A 25,341-nucleotide genomic window follows, 5' to 3' on the forward strand; every position below is an offset into this window, starting at 1 on the left:
ACTACCATATGTGGTGGATTGTTTGTGGGAGGGGGGTGAGGGGGGGGGGGGTTGGGTTGTGGTGCGTCAAAGTGGATGTGGTTCCCCTTTTTTTGGTTTACTAATTTTTTTTCTTCTTGTTTTTTCCTCTTTCCCTCTCTCCGGATCCCCCATTTAACCATTGTTAATGACGATGATCAGAATTTTAGCTTGGAATGTACGGGGTTTGGGGGAAAGAGGTAAGAGACAAGCGGTTTTTGACCTGACTCAGGCCCATTTACCAGCAATAGTATGCCTGTTAGAGACCCATCTCACTGAGGAGACCACTAGAATGGTCGACAGGGGATGGGCTGTGTATAGGTATCATTCTACCCTCTCCAACTACTCGAGAGGTGTTACGGTGTTGATACACAGACTTATTGACTTCGTTTGTGAGGCATCCTCTGTCGACCAACAGGGGAGATTTATTTTTTTATATTGCAGGTTAGGGGGAGAGTTATGTATTTTGGCCTTTGTCTATATCCCTCCGCCATTTTCTCTTTTGGTTCTTAATTCTCTTTTATTATTTATGGATAAATGGCCAGAATGTCCAACACTGATTATTGGCGATTTTATCTGTGTCATCGATCCTCTACGTGACAGGGTCTCTATGAGTGCTAAGAGTGACAGTCCGGTCCAGGGGTCTCCCCTCGCACGGTTTTGTCTGGAGGCTGGATTTGAGGACGCTTGGGAATATCTGGGACAGGGGAAAAGGGTTTTTTCATGCTTTAGTAAAGCAGGTAAATCGTTGTCCAGAATAGACCTTGTATTGATAAATAGTAAATATGTGAAATTGATAAAACGAATGAAATATGAAACAAGGTCAATATCTGACCATTCCCCGTTAGTACTAGAATTATGCTTGTCTCCGGAAAGATATACACCAAGACCGCCCTTTAGACTAAACCCTTACTGGCTATCAGTTATAAAGACACATGAAATAATTCGAAATGATATAGGCCGATTCTGGGATATTAACTACGGCTCAGCAAAAATTCAAGTGGTATGGGATACCTTTAAGGCGTACATGAGGGGATTGATGGTTAGTAATATCACGAATCTTAGAAGGGAATATGGAAAAAAACAGAAAAATCTAGAAAAACATGTAGTGTCAGCGACAGAATCCTTCCATATAAATAAGACGGAGAATAATAGGGAAAATATGCAAAAAGCCACACAAATATATGCTAATTTTCTACTGGATAAAGCTCAACAGAATCTCTTTTTTAAAGGGCAAAAATATTTTTCAGAGTCTGGGCGACCCGGTAGACTCCTTTCTAGAGTAATCTCCAATCAACAACCCAAAAAACATTTAGACAAGGTTCGAATGAGGGATGGTAGGATAGTTTCTGGACAGGGTCCGGTGGAGAAGGCCTTTGTTGATTATTTTCTAGATTTGTACAAGGCTGATTCTAATATTACAGATGATAAGATAGATTTTTATCTAGATAGGATCAACTTTCCAACTATCACTGAGATGCAAAAGAAAGCATTAGAACTGGAGATCTCAATTCATGAACTTGAGGGAGCTATTAAATTATGTTCAGCTAATTCTACTCCTGGTTCAGACGGGCTTCCATATGAATTTTATAGTAAATACGGGGACTGTATTCTTCCTAGATTATTGGAGGTTTTTGCCGAATCAATGGAGGATGGGATGTTGCCAGACTCAATGATGGAGGCTACAGTGATACTAATTCCAAAAAAAGGCAAGGACCCTCTAGATTTAGAATCCTATAGACCAATTTCACTGCTTAATGCAGATGTAAAGCTTTTGGCGAGGGTCCTTGCTACAAGGCTTTCTGGGGTCGTCTCCTCCATAATCCATCCGGATCAGAGCGGTTTTATTAAAAATAAGGGCACACATCATAATTTACATCGGCTCTTTTCTAATATCCAGGCCCCTGGGGGGACCGCCCGCTCCATCCTGTCATTGGATGCCTCTAAGGCCTTTGACAGGGTGGAGTGGCGTTTCCTCTGGAAGGTTCTTGCTAGGATGGGCTTTGGAGAAAGGTTTATACGCACTCTTAGGGTATTGTATGGATCTCCAAGGGCTAAATTGAGTCTTAATGGAATTTTGAGTAGTAGTATCGAGTTAAACAGAGGCACCCGTCAGGGTTGCCCATTATCTCCCTTACTATTCGATATATATATTGAACCCCTTGCGATGGCCATCAGGCAGGACGATCAGGTCAAAGGATTTGGTACGCTAGGAACACAAGACCGCATCTCATTATACGCAGATGATGTTCTGTTTTTTATAGATCATACGGAAACTACTCTCCCTAGGATTATTCAAATGGTTAAAGTATTTGGTGAGGTGTCTGGTCTTCTTATAAACTGGGCCAAGACTAGTCTGCTCCCAATAGACCCCCTGCCACAGAAAGAGGTTCCTGTTACTCAGTTGGATATTGTTGATACTTTTCAGTATTTGGGTTTGATTATATCATCTAGGGTTGAAAACTTTGTAGAACTTAATTTGATCCCCATCATGGTAAAGATTAGAGCTAAAATAGGAATCTGGCTGAAACTTCCCCTATCCAGAGCTGATCGAGTTTCACTAGTTAAAATGGTGATATTACCACAATTTCTTTACGTGCTCAGGAATACACCTATTTGGATACAAGACAAATATTTTAAACTTATGGAAAGAATAATAAATGACCTAATATGGGGAAGAAAGCGAGTGCGAATTAAGTTGGAATATTTGTATAAATCAGTGGATTGCGGGGGTTTAAATCTCCCCTACTTTAAGGGGTATTTTATTGCAGCCCAGTTATTGATGTGCTATGAAGCAGAGAACAGTGCATTGTTGGGGAAGTTGGTAGCTAGCTATGCTCACAATAACATCTTTACCTTGTTGGAATCTGGTTTATTGAAGAGTTATGAGCAAGGCTATAGAGAAACTATAAAATTACTCCTTAGAGTGTGGGCTACAATTAGGACATGGTTGAAGGTTAAGGGTTCACTCACATTTACGCCTCTTTGGCACAATTTATATTTACAAAGGCTGGATGAAATTGCAGCCGACAAATTTTGGCAGAAGAACAAAATTTTATATATTTCACAGGTAGTTAAAAATAGAGAAATTAAACCTTATATAGAAATGACACATAATATAAAAAATCTTTCATGGTTTAGGTACTTTCAATTGCGATCTGTACTATCTAGCCTGGATGATAAGCGGCTGTTGGATATAGATAATTTATCCTTTCTGAATGATTGGGTAGGGGGCACACTTTCTAGAATAAAAATTTCAAATATATATAAGTTATTAGTTAAGGCACGGTTTAGTGATATACATTCACCAGGACAAAAACTTTGGGAGGTGGACTGTCCGAATTTACAGGGAGAAGGGTGGGAGAATATTTTTGGGAATTTATCTTTATTGTCCCAGAACTTTAACCATGTTCTAATACAATTCTATATTTGTCACAGATTATATATCACTCCCTTTTGGATGAATAAATGTGGGTTAAGAGTTACGTCCAATTGTCCCAAATGTGACACTGTGGGAGCGGACTTTCTCCATATGATATGGACCTGTCCAAAACTTATAAATTACTGGAATGGTATCAATAATTGTATTATGTGTAAACTAAAGATTCGAATCCCTTTTGAACCACAAGTATTTGTTCTTAATGATCTTTCCAAACTAAAAAATCATAAGTATCAAAAGATCTTCCTGAGTAGAATACTGATGTTGGCTAGAGTTCTGATCAGTCGGACCTGGTTTGCCCGATCCATTCCAGATATAAATACATGGTCAAACTTAATTGATAAGGTAAAGAACTACGAGAAAATAATATACAGACGGAGGGAAATTGAGTACCAGTGGAGTAGGATATGGAGTGGTTGGAGGACTGATTAGCTGAGGTCAGGTTGTATTATGTACAGGGGTCCTACTTTGACGCACCACAAATTGGGGGGGAGGGAGGGGAGGGTTTTCTAAACGCTATGAAAAGATTAGCTGAATATATTTATAATCATATTTATATATAATTAGTTGGGTCACTAAGAATTGAGAGATTGTAAAAACTTTTCTTTTTTACTGTAAATGTTTTGAAGTTTTCCCAATAAAAAAAAAAAAAAAATAAAAAAAAAAAAAAACATTGTTTGGGTCTCCACCCGTCTGACATGGTTTTTTCCTTATTATCCTTATTGATGATTTATCTTATATGTATCCACCCCCTGATGATCCCACACGGTGGGGGAAACGCGTCGGGGCTTTACACAGACTAGATCTGTGACATTATTGATTATCATTCATTTGGTGTCAAAGAAAAAAAAAGAAAAAAAAAAAAAAAAAAAAAATTAAATAAAAAATACTTACGACAGAATGCTGGGGTTCTCCAAGAGCCAATAGTAACTCCAACAGTCTGACAAGCAGCTGCATAGGCCTGGAGGCTCTTGCACAGAATTTCATCTTTTCCATCAACAGCACAGGAGTCATAGATGCAGTCGTTGAAATATGCATCTGGGTTGATCTTTGAATGACATGATCTAAATGGCCCAGATGGGTTTGTGATCATACCGCAAGAAGATGTGGCCTTGAAAGGTTGAAGCTTGGTCTCTGCACATACTGGACACTCTCCTTCATTACACCCATCACTGCACTTCACTCCGGCAATGTTAACTTTCCAGGAGAACCCAAACACATTCACATTCTTGACAATCTGTTTGTTGGGAAGCTGGAATTCATCATTTTTGTTACCATTGAAGTTGCCACAGAGGCCACCCATCTTGTCACGGTAAGTGCTTGGAATACTAAGGACCACATGGTAAATGGTATCATAAAGAATCTTCAGACCAAAGTCTGTTTGCAAGATAACATTGTTTCCTTCTTGATTGACTAGAATATTGTCATCACCTAACACCAGTGGAAGTTTGATGAGCTCTCCATCAACCTAAGACAAACATACAGAAAATATGATGACTATTATGTTCAAGAATAAGTATGTAGGTATCAGACCTCATATGTAAACAATGATACTGACCTTGACTTTCGATCTCATGTTTCTTTCAATGGCTATCGTGTAACCATATACAGACACCACCACAAGCCTTGTCACAGCAACTTTACCGTTTCCATAGCTTTCATTTTCAACAGCAATAGAGAACTTCACCAAACAAGGGTCATCCTCAACAACCTTTGCAAAAGTGTATGTGCAAGTACCTTGGAAGTCGAATTTGAGGCCGTCAAAAGAGGTGTAGTGTGGATCTCCTGAAGCCACACACCATCCATACTCTTTTGCTTGGCATCCCCAAACTCCATTGACTAATTTGCATTCTTCTTCAGGTCCACAGGCTTCTGATTTACATCTGACAATGCCTTCAGCACCGCACTGGCACTTCTCACTGCACTGACCCTTGGGAAAGAAGATCTCATTCTTCTGATAATATCTATCTTGATATACACAACCGCAGTCAGCAACAGGAACGCATTTGTGACCACTCATGATGTATCCATCATCACAGTAGCAACCTTCCTTACATGGTGAGTCACAACCAGTTGGTGAGGACAACCCTTGGCAAGTGACGGGGCAGGAATTTCCACACAATTCATAGTGGCTATTTGCTGGGCAGGATAAACCTAGAAGGAAAGTGAATGGAAGTCAGTATCTCTACCAGGAATGGTGTGCCAGCAGCAAAGACAAGTCTATGGCTAGAATAGCAAAAACATTTGATAGTTGGAAAGAACTTACAGCAGAAAGATGGCGATCTCCATTCTTGTAACTTGACACCAGCTGCCTGACAAGCAGCCACATAGAGAGCAATGACACTACAGAAGGATGATGGGTGTCCTTGGTATTGGCAGGCATCAAAAATACAATCATTAAAGAGAGGGTTTAGGTCAACAATTGTGTAGCATTGACTGAATGGCCCATTGGGCTTATTAATTAACCCACAGTATTTCTCTGTCTTGTACTGTTGTTTTTGGGCTTCAGAACATAGAGGACAGCTTCCTGTACACTCTGGTGAACAGCCAGGGACATCACCTACTTTCCAACTGTTACCAAACTGAACAGCATTCAAAGTTGATCTTCCATCCTTCATGATGAAGTCATCATTTGGATTTTTGTTATAATTGCCACACAAACCACCAAGAGCATTTTGATAGGTACTGGGTACGGTCACTGCCACATAGCTGTTCCAGTCAAATGTGATGGTGACATAAAAATCTGTTTTTATGATTCCTTGGCTGCCACTGTTGTAGGCTAAAACTTTGTTAGTTTGGAAGTAAAATGGAAGAGATGTAACCACTCCATCGATCTGAAAAATAAAGCCAATGCAAAAAAACTTTAGTCCTGATCATCTGGATTATAACAGGTGTGATGTCTTTAATGGACCTTTACTTACAGATGGTGCAGCGCTAACAGTCACACTTGGTGAGTTATCACATTACTAAACGTGTGTGACTGTTAACTCTGCTACATCTGTAAATGTCTAGCCTCTGATAAATTATGAGCATACACACTTCATATAAGATCCCACCGGACTCTGCTTTAGAAAACCCAAATATCTGTAAATTATAGAATAATATTAATAAAAGGAGAATATTGACTCCATACACACCAAAATACGACGAGGGTAGTCCATGTTTAGAGTCAATACCATATCATAAACCTCCAGCGTAACCAATTTTGTGTAGGATACTGCTTTGTTTCCACCACGGTTATTATTCTGCACTGTGACCTTAAAACGAGGTATTGATGGGTTAGCGGAGGTCACACCAACTAATTGGTATACGCAGGTACCCATAAAGTCATATTTTTTGCCATCAAAGGTTGTATAGTGTGGATCTCCAGAGCCTGTACATGTGGAGAAGCTAACGGGTTCACAGCTTCTAACACCATTATTTAGCATGCACCTTTCACCGGCTTTACAGCTGCTCTGCTTGCAGACCACCATGCCAACACTTGGATCACATTTACATAGCGTACGGCAGTTGTCATCAGCCCAGAATTCTTGGTTTGCTTGGTAGTAGGCACCATTGTAAAAGCAGCCACAACCTGTTGTGGGAACACATGTGTCACCACTAAGGACAAAGCCATCATTACACTGGCAGGTCTCCACACAGTCATCGATGCATCGTGATGGATCAGAGCGATCAGTACAAGTAGCCGGGCAGGCATTTCCACAGAACTCATAATGACTGTTTGGACGACAGGGCATAACTGTAGATAAAATAACATTGGGGTAAATACATAGTCATAACCTCAGCATGATAGCCTAAAGAGTATTTCTCAAACTGGTGCAGGTACTGTCTCAATGAAATTCAATGGAGAGGTGTCTATGTGCTGCTTGGTCAACTCTTTCCATCACTCCTATAGACTTCAATCAGGAAGAAGGAGGAGTCACAGCTCCAATTAATTCTATGGAGTTTCTAGCTGCACATAAATCACAATAGTGATGTGTACAGAATGTTGATCTCAATACTGTATGGCCACTTCATCCCTTCTCACAGCCTGCAGCCATGCAAGCACATCCTAATGCAGTGCTTCAACTCCACTTAACAGGCAGCCGATTGTCGGGATGGAACGCAATAGGCTGTTACATTGGGACGTGGAGACTGAAGACCCACCAATAGAGAAATAAAAAGAGAAAAACGAAAGCTGCATACCTGCCTACAGAACTGAGATACATCTTTGCTTTATCTTGTGTTCCTTACTCACCACATCCTGATGGTGTTCTCCAATCATATATTTTAGCTCCTTGTTTCCTGCAGGTGCTGGCGTAAGCACTGAGGGCTTGGCACAAGAACTGGTTAGCACCGCCATTAATGCAAACATCGTACAAACAGCTATCAAAGAAATTGTCTGGGTTAACTTTCTGGTGACACTCCCTGAAGGGTCCATCTGCAACTTTTCTAATAAGACCACATTTCTTGTCATCTCCATACTGGTTCTTCTTGGCATCATCACAGGTTGGGCAGTTGAGTCCAGGACAGTAGTCAAAGCAGAAGGGATCTCTATCATTGACTTTCCAACTCTTGGCCCAGTCTATAATGGAGGTGACAGCTTTGTTGTCTGCCGTTATCAACTCATCTCCTATTTTTTGGTTGAAGTTTCCACAGAGACCCTGCGTAAGGCCGTAGTAGCTGCTGGAGAGTGTGACTACCACGTGCCAGTTATATTCATAAGTCACCTGGAGGCCAAAGTCTGTATGTATCACAGCATTAAGACCACTGATACCGGCTGAGATCTTTCCATCTAACAGTGTCACTGGCAGATTGGTAATGACATCATTGACCTGTTTTGGATGTAAATAAGGAAATTGCATTATTAAAATTTTTTTTTTTTAAGTTTGTATACTCTGAGCTCCAATTACAGTTCTGGAGCTTCAGAGATCCTATCTCCCAGTATTCCCAATTTGTGCACTGTGTGGACAATATAACCACTTCAGCCCCGCTAGGTGAAACCCCCTTCATGACCAGGCCACTTTTTACACTTCGGCACTACACTCCTTTCACCGTTTATCGCTCGGTCATGCAACTTACCACCCAAATGAATTTTACCTCCTTTTCTTCTCACTAATGGAGCTTTCATTTGGTGGTATTTTATTGCTGCTGACATTTTTACTTTTTTTGTTATTAATCAAAATATAACGATTTTTTTGCAAAAAAATGACATTTTTCACTTTCAGCTGTGAAATTTTGCAAAAAAAACGACATCCATATATAAATTTTTCACTACATTTATAGTTCTACACGTCTTTGATAAAAAAAAAATGTTTGGGCAAAAAAAAAATGGTTTGGGTAAAAGTTATAGCATTTACAAACTATGGTACAAAAATGTGAATTTCCGCTTTTTGAAACGGCTCTGATTTTCTGAGCACCTGTCATGTTTCCTGAGGTTGTACAATGCCCAAACAGTATAACTACCCTACAAATGACCCCATTTCGGAAAGTAGACACCCTAAGGTATTCGCTGATGGGCATAGTGAGTTCATAGAACTTTTTATTTTTTGTCACAAGTTAGCGGAAAATGATGATGATTTTTTTATTTTATTTTTTTCTTACAAAGTCTCATATTCCACTAACTTGCGACAAAAAATAAAAAATTCTAGGAACTCACCATGCCCCTCACAGAATACCTTGGGGTGTCTTCTTTCCAAAATGGGGTCACTTGTGGGGTAGTTATACTGCCCTGGCAATTTAGGGGCCCAAATGTGTGAGAAGAACTTTGCAATCAAAATGTGTAAGAAATGACCGGTGAAATCCGAAAGGTGCACTTTGGAATATGCGCCCCTTTGCCCACCTTGGCAGCAAAAAAGTGTCACACATGTGGTATCGCCGTACTCAGGAGAAGTTGGGGAATGTGTTTTGGGGTGTCATTTTACATATACCCATGCTGGGTGAGAGAAATATCTTGGCAAAAGACAACTTTTCCCATTTTTTTATACAAAGTTGGCATTTGACCAAGATATTTTTCTCACCCAGCATGGGTATATGTAAAATGACACCCCAAAACACATTCCCCAACTTCTCCTGAGTACGGCGATACCAGATGTGTCACACTTCTTTGCTGCCAAGGTGGGCAAAGGGGCACATATTCCAAAGTGCACCTTTCGGATTTTGCAGGGCATTTTTTACACATTTTGATTGCAAGGTACTTCTCACACATTTGGGCCCCTAAAAAGCCAGGGCAGTATAACTACGCCACAAGTGACCCCATTTTGGAAAGAAGACACCCTAAGGTATTCCGTGAGGGGCATGGCGAGTTCCTAGAATTTTTTATTTTTTGTCACAAGTTAGCGGAAAATGATGATTTTTTTTTTTTTCTCTTTTTTCCTTACAAAGTCTCATATTCCACTAACTTGCAACAAAAAATAAAAAATTCTAGGAACTCGCCATGCCCCTCACAGAATACCTTGGGGTGTCTTCTTTCCAAAATGGGGTCACTTGTGGCGTAGTTATACTGCCCTGGCAATTTAGGGGCCCATATGTGTGAGAAGTACTTTGCAATCAAAATCTGTAAAAAATGACCGGTGAAATACGAAAGGTGCACTTTGGAATATGCGCCCCTTTGCCCACCTTGGCATCAAAAAAGTGTCACACATCTGGTATCGCCGTACTCAGGAGAAGTTGGGGAATGTGTTTTGGGGTGTTATTTTACATATACCCATGCTGGGTGAGAGAAATATCTTGGCAAACGACAACTTTTCCCATTTTTTTATACAAAGTTGGCATTTGACCAAGATATTTTTCTCACCCAGCATGGGTATATGTAAAATGACACCCCAAAACACATTCCCCAACTTCTCCTGAGTACGGCGATACCAGATGTGTCACACTTTTTTGCTGCCAAGGTGGGCAAAGGGGCACATATTCCAAAGTGCACCTTTCGGATTTTGCAGGGCATTTTTTACACATTTTGATTGCAAGGTACTTCTCACACATTTGGGCCCCTAAATTGCCAGGGCAGTATAACTACGCCACAAGTGACCCCATTTTGGAAAGAAGACACCCTAAGGTATTCCGTGAGGGGCACTGCGAGTTCCTAGAATTTTTTTTTTTTGTCACAAGTTAGCGGAAAATGATGATGATTTTTTATTTTTATTTTTTTCTTACAAAGTCTCATATTCCACTAACTTGCGACAAAAAATAAAAAATTCTAGGAACTCACCATGCCCCTCACGGAATACCTTGGGGTGTCTTCTTTCCATAATGGGGTCACTTGTGGGGTATTTATACTGCCCTGGCAATTTAGGGGCCCATATGTGTGAGAAGTACTTTGCAATCAAAATGTGTAAAAAATGGCCTGCAAAATCCGAAAGGTGCACTTTGGAATATGTGCCCCTTTGCCCACCTTGGCAGCAAAAAAGTGTGACACATCTGGTATCGCCGTACTCAGGAGAAGTTGGGGAATGTGTTTTGGGGTGCCATTTTACATATACCCATGCTGGGTGAGAGAAATATCTTGGCAAACGACAACTTTTCCCATTTTTTTATACAAAGTTGGCATTTGACCAAGATATTTTTCTCACCCAGCATGGGTATATGTAAAATGACACCCCAAAACACATTCCCCAACTTCTTCTGAGTACGGCGATACCAGATGTGTCACACTTTTTTGCAGCCTAGATGCGCAAAGGGGCCCAACTTCTTCTCACGCTTTAGGGCCCCTAAAAAGCCAGGGCAGTATAAATACCCCACATGTGACCCCACTTTGGAAAGAAGACACCCCAAGGTATCCAATGAGGGGCCTGGCAAGTTCATCGAATTATTTTTTTTTTCGCATAAGTTAGCGGAAATTGATTTTTTTTTTGTTTTTTCTCACAAAGTCTCACTTTCCGCTAACTTAGGACAAAAATTTCAATCTTTCATGGACTCAATATGCCCCTCAGCAAATACCTTGGGGTGTCTTCTTTCCAAAATGGGGTCAGTTGTGGGGTGTTTGTACTGCCCTGGCATTTGAGGGTCTCCGCAATCATTACATGTATGGCCAGCATTAGGAGTTTCTGCTATTCTCCTTATATTGAGCATACAGGTAATGAGATTTTTTTTTCCGTTCAGCCTCTGGGCTGAAAGAAAAAAATGAACGGCACAGATTTCTTCATTCGCATCGATCAATGTGGATGAAAAAATCTCTGCCAAAAAAAAAAAATGGAGGGGAAAGGCGTCTGCCAGGACATAGGAGCTCCGCCCTACATCCATACCCACTTAGCTCGTATGCCCTGGCAAACCAGATTTCTCCATTCGCATCAATCGATGTGGATGAATAAATCATTGCCGGGATTTTTTTTTATTATATATATATATATATATATATATATACAAAGTGCTTGCCAAAGCATAGGAACGCCGCCTCCTCCTCAGCTCGTATGCCTTGGCAAACGTATCTGTCACTGCAGAGGAGAAAATCCCGTCTTGCAGCGCCGCATACACCGACTTGCGTGTAATCTGACAGCAGCGCAATGCTTCTGTCAGAATGCACATCGGTGCTGCAGCTAGTAGATCGGTTGGTCCACCTGGAAGGTAAAAAGACAAAAAAAAAAAAAAAGAAAAAACCAGGCCACAACGCAATAATTTTATTAACTTTGGAACAGAACATGTAACTTTAACTTTTGGAACTAAACATTAACCTGTTTGCTTACCTGTTTTTTTTTTTTTTTTTTTTTTTTTTTTTTTTTTACCTTTATAGAACAAACCTCTCCTTCCCCATGGGTCAATGTGCAAAGCGCAAATCGCCCAAAGATGTGGCGAAGTGCGTTATGCACTTTGTCCCATGTGAAAGGAGACGTTTGCAGCAGCTGTGAGTGAATGGGCCCTAATAGCCCTGTGTGCCTATCCTGGTGAGATGTGATCCCTATGCTAGGTGTACCTGTGTGTGGTACTTTCGGAAACACTCCCCTAAGCATAGGGCAGGGTGGTCGGGACAGTCAGGACAGAAATAGCGGGTGTCACGCCTTATTCCACTCCTGCTACAGACACGACATTTTTTTCGGGGTGGCGGTCGGTTTGAGGTACCAGCAACGACACTGGGGAAGTGTCGCTCGTGTAGACGGCTAACTACACTGGTGGATGGGGCCACGGAACCTCCTGGATACAGGAGGTTCGCGATGATCTCTTCCTGAAATTTGAGGAAGGATCCAGTTCTCCCAGCCTTACTGTAGAGAACAAAACTATTGTACAGAGCCAATTGAATTAAATATACAGACACCTTCTTATACCAGCGTCTGGTGCGTCGGGAAACTAAATACGGAGACAACATCTGGTCATTGAAGTCCACCCCTCCCATGTGGAGGTTATAGTCGTGGACTGAGAGGGGCTTTTCAATGACACGGGTTGCTCGCTCAATTTGTATTGTCGTGTCTGCGTGAATGGAGGAGAGCATGTAAACGTCACGCTTGTCTCTCCATTTCACCGCGAGCAGTTCTTCGTTACACAGTGCGGCCCTCTGCCCCCTTGCAAGACGGGTGCTAACGAGCTGTTGGGGGAAGCCCGCGCGACTAGTTTGCGCGGTACCACAGGCGCCAATCCGTTCTAGAAACAAATGCCTAAAGAGGGCCACACTTGTGTAGAAATTGTCCACATAAAGATGGTACCCCTTGCCGAATAAGGGTGACACCAAGTCCCAAACTGTCTTCCCACTGCTCCCCAGGTAGTCAGGGCAACCGACCGGCTCCAGGGTCTGATCTTTTCCCTCATAGATTCGAAATTTTTGGGTATAGCCTGTGGCCCTTTCACAGAGCTTATACAATTTGACCCCATACCGGGCGCGCTTGCTTGGGATGTATTGTTTGAAGCCAAGGCGCCCGGTAAAATGTATTAGGGACTCGTCTATGCAGATGTTTTGCTCAGGGGTATACAAATCTGCAAATTTCTGGTTGAAATGGTCTATGAGGGGCCGAATTTTGTGGAGCCGGTCAAAAGCAGGGTGGCCCCTTGGACGGGAGGCGGTGTTGTCGCTAAAGTGCAGGAAACGCAGGATGACCTCAAATCGTGTCCTGGACATAGCAGCAGAGAACATGGGCATGTGATGAATCGGGTTCGTGGACCAATATGACCTCAATTCATGCTTTTTTGTCAGGCCCATGTTGAGGAGGAGGCCCAGAAAAGTTTTAAATTCGGAAACTTGGACTGGTTTCCACCGGAAAGGCTGGGCATAAAAGCTTTCCGGGTTAGCGGTGATAAATTGTGTGGCATACCTGTTTGTCTCTGCCACGACTAAGTCTAAAAGCTCCGCAGTCAAGAACAGCTCAAAAAATCCCAGGGCCGAACCGATCTGAGCCGTCTCAACCCGAACTCCAGACTGGGCGGTGAAAGGGAAAACTACGGGTGCGGCTGAAGTTGGGGACTGCCAATCAGGGTTTGCCAGCACCTCTGGGATTCTAGGGGCTCTACGGGCACGTCTTTGCGGTGGCTGCGACGGGGTCACTACTGCACGTGCCACCGTACCAGCTTCAACTGCCCTTCTGGTGCTCGCTACTTCACCAGGTTGTACGGCAGTGCTGGTACTAGGTCCAGGAAGGGCTGGGCTGCTGGTGTATGCCTCACCACGTAATCCGACAGCACCAGCCCCACTCTGCTGCTCTTGAAGCGGATCCTGCGCAACCTGCGGTCTAGCGACACGGGGCCGGGTACGCCTGGTGCTATCAGGGACCTCAGCCTCCTCGTCCGAACTTTGGGTCAGAGAGCCACTGCTTTCTACAGGTTCGTATTCTGACCCGCTGGATTCATCAGATGAGGGTTCCCACTCCTCATCCGACTGGGTCAGAAGCCTGTAGGCCTCTTCAGAAGAATACCCCCTGTTAGACATGTGGGCAACTAAATTTCGGGGTATTCCCTGAGACTACCCAAGAAAAAAAAAGCAAGCCTGTCTTACAAATGGGAGGCTAGCGAAGTACCGGAGGCTGCTGCGGTTGATAAAAAATATCAAACGGATTTTTTTATCGCCACAGTGCGTGTAAAGTGAATGTGCAGTGATCAAAAAAAAAAAAATTTTTGTCACTGCGGTGGGGCGGGCGTGGGCAAACGCACGTGTGGGCGACCGATCAGGCCTGATCGGGCAAACACTGCGTTTTGGGTGGAGGGCGAACTAAAGTGACACTAGTACTATTATAGATCTGACCGTGATCAGTTTTGATCACTTTCAGATACTATAAAAGTACAAATGCTGATTAGCGATACGCTAATCAGCGAATAACGGACTGCGGTGCGGTGGGCTGGGCGCTAACTGATCGCTAACTACCTAACCAAGGGACCTAAACTATACCTAAAACCTAACGGTCAATAACAGTGAAAAAAAAAAGTGACAGTTTGCACTGATCACTTTTTTCCTTTCACTAGTGATTGACAGGGGGGGATAAAAGGGGTGATCAAAGGGTTAATTGAGGTGATCTGGGGGCTAAATGTGGTGTGGTGGGTACTCACAGTAATGATGTGCTCCTCTGCTCCTCTGCTGGAACCAACCGACCAAAAGAAGGAGCAGAGGAGCACAGCAGCCATATAACCCCATCATATTTACTAATATGTGGGGTTATATGGCTGCTGATTGTTTTTTTTAAAAATCAGCAGCCTGCCAGCCAATGATCGTGGCCGGCAGGCTGCTGACGAAATAGTCTTCTGCGAAATGCCGGCCCGCGATGCGCATGCGCGGGCCGGCTGTGACGTAATCTCGCGTCTCGCGAGAGGACGCGCCGATGCGTCCAGGAGGAACTAAACAACCACCTCCCGGACGCATCGGTGCGTACAGCGGTCGGGAGGTGGATAAAGACAAGAAAAGCAGAGCTCCACTTGAAATTCATTATTTTTTTATTTTTTTATTAAGTTGTATCTGAATCCACATTGATTCTACATGAATCAAATACAGTGGGATGCGAAAGTTTGGGCAACCTTGCTAATCGTCATGATTTTCCTGTATAAATCGTTGGTTGTTACGATAAAAAATGTCAGTTAAATATATCATATAGGAGACACACACAGTGATATTTGAGAAGTGAAATGAAGTTTATTGCATTTACAGAAAGTGTACTGTAATTGTTTAAACAAAAATTAGGCAGGTGCATAAATTTGGGCACAACAAAAAAACTAATGAAATCAATATTTAGTAGATCCTCCTTTTGCAAAAATCACAAGCTCTAAACGCTTCCCGTAGGTTCCAATGATAGTCTGGATTCTGGTTGAAGGTATTTTGGACCATTCCTCTTTACAAAACATCTTTAGTTCATTTAGGTTTGATGGCTTCCGAGCATGGACAGCTCTCTTTAAGTCACACCACAGATTTTTAATTATATTTAGGTCTGGGAACTGAGATGGCCATTCCAGAACGTTGTACTTGTTCCTCTGCATAAATGCCTTAGTGGATTTTGAGCAGTGTTTAGGGTCGTTGTCTTGTTGAAAGATCCAGCCCCGGCGCCGCTTTAGCTTTGTCACTGATTCCTGGACATTGGTCTCCAGAATCTGCTGATACTGAGTGGAATTCATGCGCCCCTCAACTTTGACAAGATTCCCAGTCCCTGCACTGGCCACACAGCCCCACAGCATGATGGAACCACCACCATATTATACTGTAGGTAGCAGGTGTTTTTCTTGGAATGCTGTGTTCTTTTTCCTCAATGCATAACGCCCCTTGTTATGGCCAAATAACTCAATTTTAGTTTCATCAGTCCACAGCACATTATTCCAAAATGAAGCTGGCTTGTCCAAATATTCTTTAGCCCACCTCAAGCGGCACTTTTTGTGCTGTGGGCGGAGAAAATGCTTCCTCTGCATCACTCTCGCATACAGCATCTCCTTGTGTAAAGTGCGCCGAATGGTTGAACGATGCACAGTGACTCCATCTGCAGCAAGATGATGTTGTAGGTCTTTGGTTCTGGTCTGTGGGTTGACTCTGACTGTTCTCACTATTCGTCGCTTCTGTCTATCAGAGATTTTTCTTGGTCTGCCACTTCGAGCCTTAACTTGAACTGAGCCTGTGGTCTTCCATTTCCTCAATATGTTCCTAACTGTGGAAACAGACAGCGGAAATCTCTGAGACAGCTTTATGTATCCTTCCCCGAAACCATCATGGTGAACAATCTTTGTCTTGAGGTCATTTAAGAGTTGTTTTGAGACCCCCATGTTGCTACTCTTCAGAGAAAATTAAAAGAGGAGGGAAACTTACAATTGATCCCCTTAAATACTCTTTCTCATAATTGGATTCACCTGTGTATGTAGGTCAGGGGTCATTGAGCTTACCAAGCCAATTTGAGTTTAATTATTAGTTCTAAAGGTTTTGGAATCAATAAAATGACAACAGTGACCACATGTATGCACCTGCCTAATTGTGTTTAAACAATTATAGCACACTTTCTGTAAATCCAATAAACCTAATTTCACTTCTCAAATATCACTGTGTGTGTCTCCTATTTGATATATTTAACTGACATTTTTTATCGTAACAACCAACGATTTATACAGGAAAATCATGACGATTAACAAGGTTGCCCAAACTTTCGCATCCCACTGTATGCTTCAATTGGCCTGAAAATTGGTGTTTAACACCCTGAGGCCTCCTAGATTTTTTTTTGTATCTTTTCATTGTCTATTTTTGTCCCGCCCCTTTAAGTTATTGAACGCAATGAAAGCAATAGCAATTAATGTCAGTGACGCTGACATACGTAGCTATGAGTAAATGCATGATTGACAGAAAAAAAATATTCCATGTTTAAAAACACACTGCACAGTCGCATACCTTTTCATATTAGAAAGCTACCAAAACTTGTCCCTTATAACAGATGGTGTTTAAACATGGACTGTGCTATGGAAAAAAAACTGGCTTGTTGAGACCAAGCGTCCAAAAGTTATGCATCAACAGGGGCATGGGCAGGGGTTTGAACAAACACACAGTAATGTCAATAGACCGAGTGGCTTATTCTACATAAGGGTCCAAAAATTATGCGTTAATGGGAGCAGATGCCTGCCTATATTTATACATACACAAGTGTTAATTATTGTCAGAAAAAACTGTGTCACGGCGGACAGGATCTCAGATACACAGACAACCAAATACACAAGTGTCTAGGCTAGATGCTGGGGACAGGTCCCCTCCTAGCACATCCTTGACTTCTCTCCCTATGCTGCTAAGCCCACATTCAGACCTTGATGGTAGGAATGAAGTGTCCTCGTGCCTGGACTGCAAACACCCTAGAGTCCCTGAGATGGTAAAAGGGGAGAAGGGGCAGAAGACACACAAATAGCCTAGACTGCAAAAAACACAAACAGAAACCAAACTTATCTGAGCTGGAACAGACAATCCTTCCTTCCTTGAATCCAAGGCCAGACAGAATTCTATAACCTGCACGGCCCTCTGGGATTAAAGGCAATTTAAGACAATGACCTTACCCAGAGCACCTGAAGGAAGGCGGATCCAGCATGATTCCAAAACAAACAAAAGGTTAGACACATGCTGCTAATCTGACAGACCTCCGCACACCGTCCGAGCAGGGCATGACAGTACCCCCCCTTCTACGGGTGACCTCCGGGCACCCCGGACCAACCTTATCCGGGTGGGCTCTGTGAAAAGCCCTAACCAGTCGGCTGGCTTTGATCTCCAGTGCCGGAACCCACATCCTCTCCTCGGGGCCGTATCCCCTCCAGTGTACCAGGTACTGAAGGGAACCCCGAAGAACTCTAGAGTCAAGAATCCTGGAGATCTCGAACTTTAAATTCCCATCGATCAGAACAGGAGGAGGGAGCAATGGCGATGGTTCCACTGGTCTCACATATTTTTTCAATAAAGATCTATGGAACACATCATGGATCCTCCAAGTCGAAACGCTACTGGATTGATCAGCGCAGATATTTTGTACGGGCCGATAAATCTTGGACCCAGTTTCCAAGATGGCACTTTCAATTTTATGTTTTTAGTGGACAACCACACCAGATCACCCACACACAGGTCCGGACCAGTCACACGTCTCCTGTCAGCCATTCGCTTATATCTCTCACCCATTGTCTCCAAATTCACTTGTATCCTCCGCCAGATAGAAGAGAAGGTAGAAGAAAACCTTTCCTCCTCTGGCATCCCAGAGGAACTAGTCCCAGAAAAGGTACCAAAGTGAGGATGAAAACCATATGCGCCAAAAAATGGCGACTTACCTGTGGATTCCTGTCTACGGTTATTCAAAGCAAACTCCGCTAAGGGAAGGAATGAGGACCAGTCCTCCTGATTCTCCGCCACAAAGCACCTCAAGTAGGTCTCCAGGACCTGGAGACAAACTGCGTGCCCCTATCAGAAACCACATCCGAATGAATACCATGCAATCTCACGATATTGTCAACAAAAATTTGCGCAAGAGTCTTGGCATTAGGCAGACTAGAACACCAAAAGAGAGAAAATAGGGCTCGCACTCAATAATATTATGAATATATAAATTTTATTAGTGTCTCCATATGAGAAAAATCACAATTAAAAACGCATAGAAAAAAATGGATGATGGAAAATGAGCACACAGAATGACATGGAGCACGACCAATATCTGAGATGGCAAATAAATACGAACAATGAATATATAAATATAGCAATAAGTGTGCATGTAAACCAAATAGAATATCAGAAATGCATGTAATTAGGCAGAGCTATATAGGCTAGGTAAAGATATCATATAGAGTATAGCCAAAGTATATATATAAAGTGACAAGTGCAGATATGTTAGAATAGATATATAACCAAAGCTGAGTAATTCATTATAAAGCCATAGATCAACTACCTGTATAGTGCTCCAGCAACCCCGACGCACGTTTCACGCAAGGCTTCTTCAGGGGGAAGTGTGTGTGGAAAGGGGGGGCTAGTGGGGTGGTTTATATAGCCAAAAGGAATGGCAGATGGATGGATTAATTGATCATGTGTTTGTATTTTAATTTTACGGTGTCATTAGTATGCACATTACACCTGTTATTTGTTCCCCTGTTGGACCTACTGTCTTCACATTTCATTTACACATATATAGGTCATATATATTTTTTATGCCTATTCATGCACTTGTATGTGTCTGACTGCGCGTGCACTCGCGTGCGCTTATGTGGGCCCCTTTGCGCGCGTGCGTCCACGCGCACTCATACACCTCATTAGTTTTCTTCCCTATATGTACAGCAGTGTCTATGCTCGTTTCACTTTTGTCACCCAATATATTCATATTGCTTCGGTAATCTTTGTGGGTTTGCCTTACATGTATATACAGTCATGTGAAAAAATTAGGACACCCTTTGAAAGCATGTGGTTTTTTGTAACATTTTTAATAAAAGGTTATTTCATCTCCGTTTCAACAATACAGAGAGATTAAAGTAATCCAACTAAACAAAGAAAACTGAAGAAGTCTTTTCAAGATCTTCTGTAAATGTCATTCTACAAAAATGCCTATTCTAACTGAGGAAAAAGATAGGACACCCTCACATGTATTCCCTCTTAAATTGGCTCAGATCTCACACAGGTATATCACACCAGGTGCACATAATTAGTAGATCGTTACTCTGCATGTTGAATGAGGCTTGCCCTATTTAAACCTCAGACATTTAGTTTGGTGTGCTCCTGACTGTTGAAGTGAGAGTGAGCACCATGGTGAGAGCAAAAGAGCTGTCAGAGGACTTCAGAAAAAAGATTGTAGCAGCCTATGAGTCTGGGAAGGGATTTAAAAAGATCTCAAAAGATTTTGAAATCAGCCATTCCACTGTCCGGAAGATAGTCTACAAGTGGAGGGCTTTCAAAACAACTGCCAACATGCCCAGGACTGGTCGCCCCAGCAAGTTCACCCCAAGAGCAGACCGCAAGATGCTAAAAGAGGTCTCCAAAAACCCTAAAGTGTCATCTCGAGAACTACAGCAGGCTCTGGCTACTGTTGATGTAGAAGTACATGCCTCTACAATCAGAAAGAGACTGTACAAGTTTAACTTGCATGGGAGGTGTGCAAGGAGGAAACCTTTGCTTTCCAAGAGAAACATCGAGGCCAGACTGACATTTGCCAGAGATAAAGTTGACAAAGACCAGGACTTCTGGAATAATGTTCTTTGGACAGATGAGTCCAAAATTGAATTATTTGGACACAACAGCAGAGGACATGTTTGGCGTAAACCAAACACAGCATTCCAAGAAAAGAACCTGATACCAACTGTGAAGCATGGAGGTGGAAGTGTCATGGTTTGGGGCTGCTTTGCTGCAGCAGGACCTGGTCAGCTCACCATCATAGAATCCACGATGAATTCTACTGTGTATCAGAAGGTGCTTGAAGAACATGTGAGACCATCAGTTAGAAAATTAAAGCTGAAGCGGAACTGGACCATGCAACATGACAATGACCCAAAACATACTAGTAAATCAACCAAAGATTGGCTGAAAAAGAAGAAATGGAGAGTCCTGGAATGGCCAAGTCAAAGTCCAGATTTGAATCCCATTGAGATGCTGTGGGGTGACTTGAAAAGGGCTGTACGTGCAAGAAACCCCTCAAACATCTCACAGCTGAAAAAGTTCTGCATTGAGGAGTGGGGTAAAATTTCCTCAGACCGATGTCGAAGACTGGTAGATGGCTACAAGAACCGTCTCACTGCAGTTATTTCAGCCAAAGGAGGTAACACTCGCTATTAGGGGCAAGGGTGTCCTATCTTTTTCCTCAGTTAGAATAGGCATTTTTGTAGAATGACATTTACAGAAGATCTTGAAAAGACTTTTCTTCAGTTTTCTTTGTTTAGTTGGATTACTTTAATCTCTCTGTATTGTTGAAACGGAGATGAAATAACCTTTTATTAAAAATGTTACAAAAAACCACATGCTTTCAAAGGGTGTCCTAATTTTTTCACATGACTGTATGTGTGCACAGGTTTTTACATGTGTATATTTATATATATATATATATATATATATATATATATATATATATATATACACATATATATACGTTTTATGTGTATTTTGTTAGGTTTTTAATATATATACACTTTTTTTGCACATTTTATATGTAATATATTATATATATCTATATACTTTATTCATTAACATGTTTTATACTGTAGTGCTATATGTGGTTCTTTTAGGGTCCGTTTTCCATTGTGCCATATGACGCATCGTATACTGTCATCTTCATGATCTGGCTTGATACACTCTGATATGCTTTAAAATGTGAGCTACATCTGTTCCCCTACTTTTTAGTTGGGCTCCTTGGATCCACTGGAGCGCATCAGGTCATAGTTTCTCCCTTTACCCCATCACTCTTGCCGAATCCCGGAAGTGGCGCTTTGCGTTCCACCATGCGGTTCACTTACAGGAACCGGAAGTGACGCGATGCGTTCCAGCCTGGAGAGCGCTCGTCTCCCTTCCTCGTGTGGCCACACACTCTCCGCTCCCTAAGTGTTTGCAGCTGCCCTCCATCCATCTGCCATTCCTTTTGGCTATATAAACCACCCCACTAGCCCCCCCTTTCCACACACACTTCCCCCTGAAGAAGCCTTGCGTGAAACGTGCGTCGGGGTTGCTGGAGCACTATACAGGTAGTTGATCTATGGCTTTATAATGAATTACTCAGCTTTGGTTATATATCTATTCTAACATATCTGCACTTGTCACTTTATATATATACTTTGGCTATACTCTATATGATATCTTTACCTAGCCTATATAGCTCTGCCTAATTACATGCATTTCTGATATTCTATTTGGTTTACATGCACACTTATTGCTATATTTATATATTCATTGTTCGTATTTATTTGCCATCTCAGATATTGGTCGTGCTCCATGTCATTCTGTGTGCTCATTTTCCATCATCCATTTTTTTCTATGCGTTTTTAATTGTGATTTTTCTCATATGGAGACACTAATAAAATTTATATATTCATAATATTATTGAGTGCGAGCCCTATTTTCTCTCTTTTGGTGTTCTACCATACGTGCTGGCTCTGCACGGGTACTCACTCCTGTGAGTCATTTTGGTGTGCATTAGGCAGACTAGTTAACGATATAAAATGAGTCATCTTGCTAAAACGATCAACTACCACTAAAATTACTGTTTTCCCAGAGGAACTTGGCAGATCCGTAATAAAGTCCATGGACAAGTGCGTCCAAGGACGAGACGGAATAGATAAAGGAAGGAGTGAACCAGCTGGTCGAGTATGAGCAACCTTAGATCGTGCACAGGTCTCACAAGCTGCCACGTAATCCTCAATGCTCCTACGTAACCCGGGCCACCAGAACCTCCGGGTCACAAGGTCGCAGGTGGACTTACCACCATAATAGAAACATAGAAACATAGAATGTGTCGGCAGATAAGAACCATTTGGCCCATCTAGTCTGCCCAATATACTGAATACTATGAATAGTCCCTGGCCCTATCTTATATGAAGGATAGCCTTATGCCTATCCCATGCATGCTTAAACTCCTTCACTGTATTTGCAGCTACCACTTCTGCAGGAAGGCTATTCCATGCATCCACTACTCTCTCAGTAAAGTAATACTTCCTTATATTACTTTTAAACCTTTGCCCCTCTAATTTAAAACTGTGTCCTCTTGTGGTAGTTTTTCTTCTTTTAAATATATTCTCCTCCTTTACCGAGTTAATTCCCTTTATGTATTTAAAAGTTTCTATCATATCCCCTCGGTCTCTTCTTTCTTCCAAGCTATACATATTAAAATCCTGGACAACCAGGACAACCCCCTTTCCAGGTGTAATTTAAACCAAAGCTGTCACCTCTCCTGACATGTCTGTTTTAGTAACTAGTTGTATTCACTAGTGTTGATTGAGCATGCTCGGCCAGTTCGGCTCGAGTCAGTGTATTTAAAGTAATTTAGCATTTGCCAGGAGAAGAACCCTGCGTCAGCACCGCTCCCACCCCCACTTCTGATGCATCCACCTCGACCACGAATGGTTGAGACACATCGGGCTGCACCAGAATGGGAGCAGACGCAAAACACTCCTTAATAGTCGAAAAGGCATGCAATGCCTCCTCCGACCAAACAGAGACATCAGTGCCCTTCTTTGTCATATCAGTCAGAGGTTTAACAATGGTGGAATAGTTTAGAATACATTTTCTATAATAATTAGTAAACCCCAAAAACCGCATCAAAGCTTTCTGATTCTCTGGTCGGTCCCATTCCAGAACCGCCCAGACTTTTTCGGGGTCCATATGAAAACCAGAGTCGGAAAGCAGATATCCCAAAAACTGAAGCTCCTGCACAGAAAACACATATTTTTCCAATTTGGCATATAACTTATTCTCCTGAAGGATCGTCAAAACCTGTCTCACATGATCCTGATGGGTCTTCAGATCAGGAGAGTAAATTAAAATGTCATCTAAGTAAACTACCACGAACCTCCCACCAAGTGATGAAAAATGTCATTGACAAATCGCTGAAATACTGCTGGTGCGTTGTTAGTCAACCGAAAATGCATAACCAGATTCTCAAAATGACCCTCGTGCGTATTGAAGGCCGTCTTCCACTCATCCCCTTCCTTGATTCTGATCAGATTGTAGGCCCCTCTCAAATCCAACTCGGAGAACACCCTGGCACCAACAATCTGATCAAAAAGGTCGGAGATCAAAGGAAGGGATACGGATCCCGGACCGTAATACGGTTCAATTCCCGAAAATCCAAACACGGTCTCAGTGATCCATCCTTTTTCTTGACAAAAAAACAACAACCTACTGCCACCGGAGACTTAGATGGCCTAATATGACCTTTTGCCAAACTCTCGGCGATATACTTTCGCATGACCTCTCTTTCAGGTTGGGAAAGATTGTAAAGGCGAGACTTTGGCAATTTAGCTCCTGGGATGAGATTAACTGGACAATCATAGTCACGATGAGGGGGCAATTCCTGGGTCCCACCCTCCGAAAAGACATCCGCAAAGTCTGAGAGATATTGAGGTAAAACCACAGTGGACACCCCAGAGATAGATGTGCCAAGACAATTCTCCGAACAAAATTCTCCCCAACCAATAATTTGTCTTGCTTGCCAATCAATAATTGGATTATGTTTTGTGAACCACGGTAAACCTAGGACTATAGGAGCAGGCAAATCCCTCATGACAAAACAAGATATAAACTCTACATGTGAATCACCCACCCTCAACTGAATACCATGTGCAATATGAGTGAGATTCCTTTGAGAAAGAGGTGAAGAATCTATTGCAAACACCAGAATATCCCTTTCTAAAGTGCACGTACTTAGACCCAGATTTTGAAGAGAAAGAAAATCAATAAGGTTTAGCCCAGCACCACAGTCAATGAAGCGCCACCATAGCTGGAAGGAGAAAACGAGAATTACAGGGAGCTTGCATACCTGCTTGTTCCACTACTCCATTCACGCTACCAAGAGTCAGGACGTTTTTTTTTTTCTTTCATATCATCATGTGGTTAAACAAAAGGACAAGCAAAAACAAAATGGTCACTTTTTCCACAGTAGTAACATAGTTTTATGTAATCTCCTAAAGTTTTTCCTACCAGAACGAAAAGATATCTGACCCAACTGCATGGGTTCCTCCCCTACCCCAGAGTTATAAGTAATATCACCCTGGGCAGCAGGTGAGACAAAACCACACGCAGAAGGGATCCCTTGCACGGAGGGACCCTTACACCTATCTCTGATACGTCTATCCAACCGTATAGCCAAAGACATAGCATTCTCTAGAGTATCCGGGTACTCATGAAAAGCCAGGGCATCTTTCAACCTCTCAGATAACCCCTGACAAAACTGACTACGTAACGCAGAGTCGTTCCACCCTGACTCAGTAGCCCATCTCCTAAACTCTACGCAGTAAACCTCTGCAGTATGTTCACCCTGTAATAAGTTACGCAATTTAGATTCTGCCATCGAGACCCGATCTGGGTCATCATAAATCAATCCCAGGGC

At 42.3% G+C, this 25,341-nt stretch overlaps 1 protein-coding gene across 1 annotated transcript in view; it reads right to left on the reverse strand.

Annotated features, from left to right (window-relative positions):
- LOC122926344 (IgGFc-binding protein-like) overlaps positions 1–25,341 on the reverse strand; it is a 205,581-nt gene that overhangs the window by 106,634 nt on the left and 73,606 nt on the right. Inside the window, exons 12-16 of the mRNA XM_044277718.1 lie at positions 7,695–8,271; positions 6,595–7,196; positions 5,724–6,291; positions 5,016–5,611; positions 4,352–4,925 (exon numbers count right to left, since the gene is read on the reverse strand). Of these exons, the coding sequence (XP_044133653.1) occupies positions 4,352–4,925; positions 5,016–5,611; positions 5,724–6,291; positions 6,595–7,196; positions 7,695–8,271 (2,917 nt within the window). The remainder of the gene's footprint in view (positions 1–4,351; positions 4,926–5,015; positions 5,612–5,723; positions 6,292–6,594; positions 7,197–7,694; positions 8,272–25,341) is intronic.

This window comes from Bufo gargarizans, chromosome 2 (assembly GCF_014858855.1).
Source record: "Bufo gargarizans isolate SCDJY-AF-19 chromosome 2, ASM1485885v1, whole genome shotgun sequence".
NCBI lineage: Eukaryota > Metazoa > Chordata > Amphibia > Anura > Bufonidae > Bufo > Bufo gargarizans.